Source organism: Lathyrus oleraceus, chromosome 4 (assembly GCF_024323335.1).
Source record: "Lathyrus oleraceus cultivar Zhongwan6 chromosome 4, CAAS_Psat_ZW6_1.0, whole genome shotgun sequence".
Classification (NCBI taxonomy): domain Eukaryota; kingdom Viridiplantae; phylum Streptophyta; class Magnoliopsida; order Fabales; family Fabaceae; genus Lathyrus; species Lathyrus oleraceus.
Genome location: NC_066582.1, coordinates 309,859,834 through 309,863,047, shown reverse-complemented (window position 1 = coordinate 309,863,047; position 3,214 = coordinate 309,859,834). Strand labels below are relative to the sequence as shown.

The 3,214-nt window shown below is 39.9% G+C and overlaps 1 protein-coding gene across 1 annotated transcript; it reads left to right on the top strand.

Annotated features, from left to right (window-relative positions):
- Positions 1-1,358: 1,358 nt before the first annotated feature.
- Positions 1,359-2,223, top strand: LOC127137244 (probable LRR receptor-like serine/threonine-protein kinase At1g06840). Its single transcript, XM_051063716.1, has one exon. The coding sequence runs from the start codon at positions 1,477-1,479 to the stop codon at positions 2,221-2,223; it is 747 nt and encodes a 248-aa protein (XP_050919673.1). The 5' UTR covers positions 1,359-1,476.
- The last annotated feature ends 991 nt before the right edge of the window (positions 2,224-3,214 follow it).

The window sequence follows — 3,214 nt, the reverse complement described above, 5'->3', positions numbered from 1 at the left end:
GCAAAATAGAAGACAGGTTATTATGACTCACGCATGAATGCAATGTCTATCCGTATGAGGAACACTCTGTCCTTTGACTCTGGCTTCATCGAGACGGATATTAATTTGACAATAACATTCTGACATCAGGATGTCTCTCAACCAGAGTCTCAATTGAGAATGTACCCTAAGCATGGATAGACATGAGTTGGATGCTGATGAATGCAAAATGGGAATGTATGCAAGTGCATGAATCCAAGTCACTGTGCCATCTTCCAAGTCATCTGAACATCAACGGTACTGGATTCCGGTCTCTGAACTGATCACAGCCATCTGAAGGACCAAGTCACCATAAATCCAACTCATGAGGTTCCAAAATAAACGGAACCGGAGGATATATCACCATCATCACAGGAAATCCACTGAATGGATGTCAACAAGATCCTCTGAACACCAGTACCCTCAAATCCAGCCCAGGGATCCGAAATAAACGGAACCCGCTGATAAATACCACGAACAGCACTCCGGCGTCTCGGACATAAATATCCATAACTCTAACTGAACCATAGTCACCATCAGTACCTGCAAATGATTCACTCCCGCCCCACTCACGGGTGTAATCTAGGTCAGGGTAAGGTCAAGAGAAACGCAGGATAAACAATCCTTTCAAGAATATCATCATATGCACACCAGGTGTATGCAACGATAATACCCCATCAGAATCTGAACTGCTCGTGATACCATGTTCCGCTAAGTGGCGCCATACCACCCGTTTCCCATGAATCACTCTATTCCTAGGTGTCCTAAAGTTCACTCATAGCCTGGTGTCATACCCCGATTTTGGTCCTGAATTTTTTTATGCTTGGCCTAACCTTACTTTGGTTTTATATGAGGATTGGTCTTGGTCCAAAGTCATGGTGTTGTTCATGTGATTGTTAATGCACATATGGTCTTGGTCATCCAAACAACCAACCTTCTTGTGTCACAAGCCAATTGCCAATCATGCCACTTGATTCATGAATATCCCTTTCAAATCCTAATATTATACCATCATTTCATGGCCTTGTTAACATATATTGCCAGTCAAGTTATGTTCTTTTCCAAAGTCAAGCCTTCAAGTCATAAAAATCCTTTTAAAAAAAAAACAATTTCAAATCAAACTTCAAACCATTTGTTAATCCATTTCAATCTATTTCATGTCATTGTAAACCATTACATGTGAGTCCATACAAGAAAATACAAAATTTGGCATTTTTGACCAATTGTTGACTTTGGTCAACAATTGACTTTTTGGTCAACTTTGACCAAAGTCAACCCAAATCCATTAAACCCTAAATTCACCCATAATTGTCCATTGAATATCCATTTACAAAGAAATCATAAAGACAACACCCACCTCGTTGATTTCCCATCTTGCCCCACGTTTATGCCTCTTTCACTCTCTCTGGGAGAGATATTTAAAGGGCTGTGTTGTGTTGATTTCTACATATTTCAAGGATGTTTCTTTCAGAAGGTCACAAGCATCAAGTTGTTTTCAGTTTATGGTTTTGTTTCTATTTGGTGCTTATTGCTGCACAGGATAATATCACTGACCCTACCGAAGTTGAAGCATTAAAAGCCATAAAAGAAAGGTTGATTGATCCTAATGGAAATTTGAGCAATTGGATACGCGGAGACCCATGTACATCTCGCTGGACAGGAGTTTTATGTTTCAATGAAACATTAATTGATGGCTATTTACACGTTCAAGAATTGCAACTAATGAATTTGAGCTTGTCCGAAAATTTGGCACCAGAAATTGGCAGCTTAGCTTATATGGAAAGATTGAACTTCATGTGGAACAAAATAACTGGGAGTATTCCAAAGGAAATTGGCAATATCAAATCTTTAGTCCTCTTGCTATTAAGTGGAAATCTATTAACAGGGTCACTGCCAGATGAGCTTGGCTTTCTTTCGAACCTTGATAGAATAAAATTCGATCAAAATCATATATCAGGACCTCTACCAACATCATTCGCAAACCTGAACAAGACAAAGCATTTTCACATGAACAATAATTCAATTAGCGGGAAAATCCCTCCAGAACTCTGGCGATTACCAAAGCTTGCTCACTTCCTTCTTGACAACAACAATTTATCAGGATATCTTCCTCCTGAGCTTTCCAAACTTCCAACCATAACCTGCAAAAAAACCAGTAAGCAACATCAGGTAGCAGACCTAATTTGTAACAGTAAGGCAAGATGAGAAGATAGAGCTAGCGGGGCTTTTGGACCGTGTTCCCATTCCCGTCAAGGAAGGTTCGGAGGATGCAAGTGCCAAGATTAATGTTTTACTGCAATCATGCATTTCCCAGCTTAAGCTTGAAGGACTCTGATTAACATCTGATATGGTCTTTATAACTCAGGTGGCTTGGATCCCAATCTGTTTTACCTGTATCTTTCAGACGCATAATCTTACCTGAAAAGTATCCTCCACCTACTAAACTATTGGATCTGCAGTCACTGCCCGTGACAGCTTTACAAAGTCCTTCATATACAAGTCTTCACAGTTCTGTATAATTCTGATGACGGCGTCTTAGTTGCTGCTCCAACCGGGAGTGGTAAGACTATATGTGCAGAATTTGCAATTTTGAGAAATCATCAAAAAGGGCTTAATAGTGTTCGAGGATGCAGGCAATGACAAAACCAACTTACGCCGCAATTTCTCAACATGCCAAGAATGAGAAACCTGCCCTTGTATTTGTACCTACAAGAAAGCATGTCCGATTGGCTGCTATGGATCTGATTACATACTCAAGTGCAGGCACGGGAGATAAGTCGTTTTATTGCGGTACACAAAAGAACTTGAACCTTTTCTTAACAAGATTAGTGATAAAATGTTAAAAGTCACATTACATGAAGGGGTTGGCTACTTGCACGAGGGCTTGAACAATCTTGATCATGACATTGTGGCACAATTATTTGTCAGCTCATTTGGTGGTTGTGATGGGCACACAATACTATCATGGGCGGGAGAATGCACCAAGAGACTACCCTGCAGCACCATGAAAAATATGCAAATGAAGGCAGCTCAAAGCAGTTACGGTATCACCTGAAACCAATAAAAAAGGACAAGTTTAAATTTCAAAATTCACAACAACAAAAAGCAAGTTGGCAGCATATAATATAATCGTTTGAAACGCAACAACACACATAAACCTACCAAGTAATGCACCATAACCAAATGCATGAGAATC

Bases quoted from the DNA above. Each gene is read 5' to 3' on its own strand.
- LOC127137244 (XM_051063716.1), top strand. From the start codon at position 1,477: ATGTTTCTTTCAGAAGGTCACAAGCATCAAGTTGTTTTCAGTTTATGG.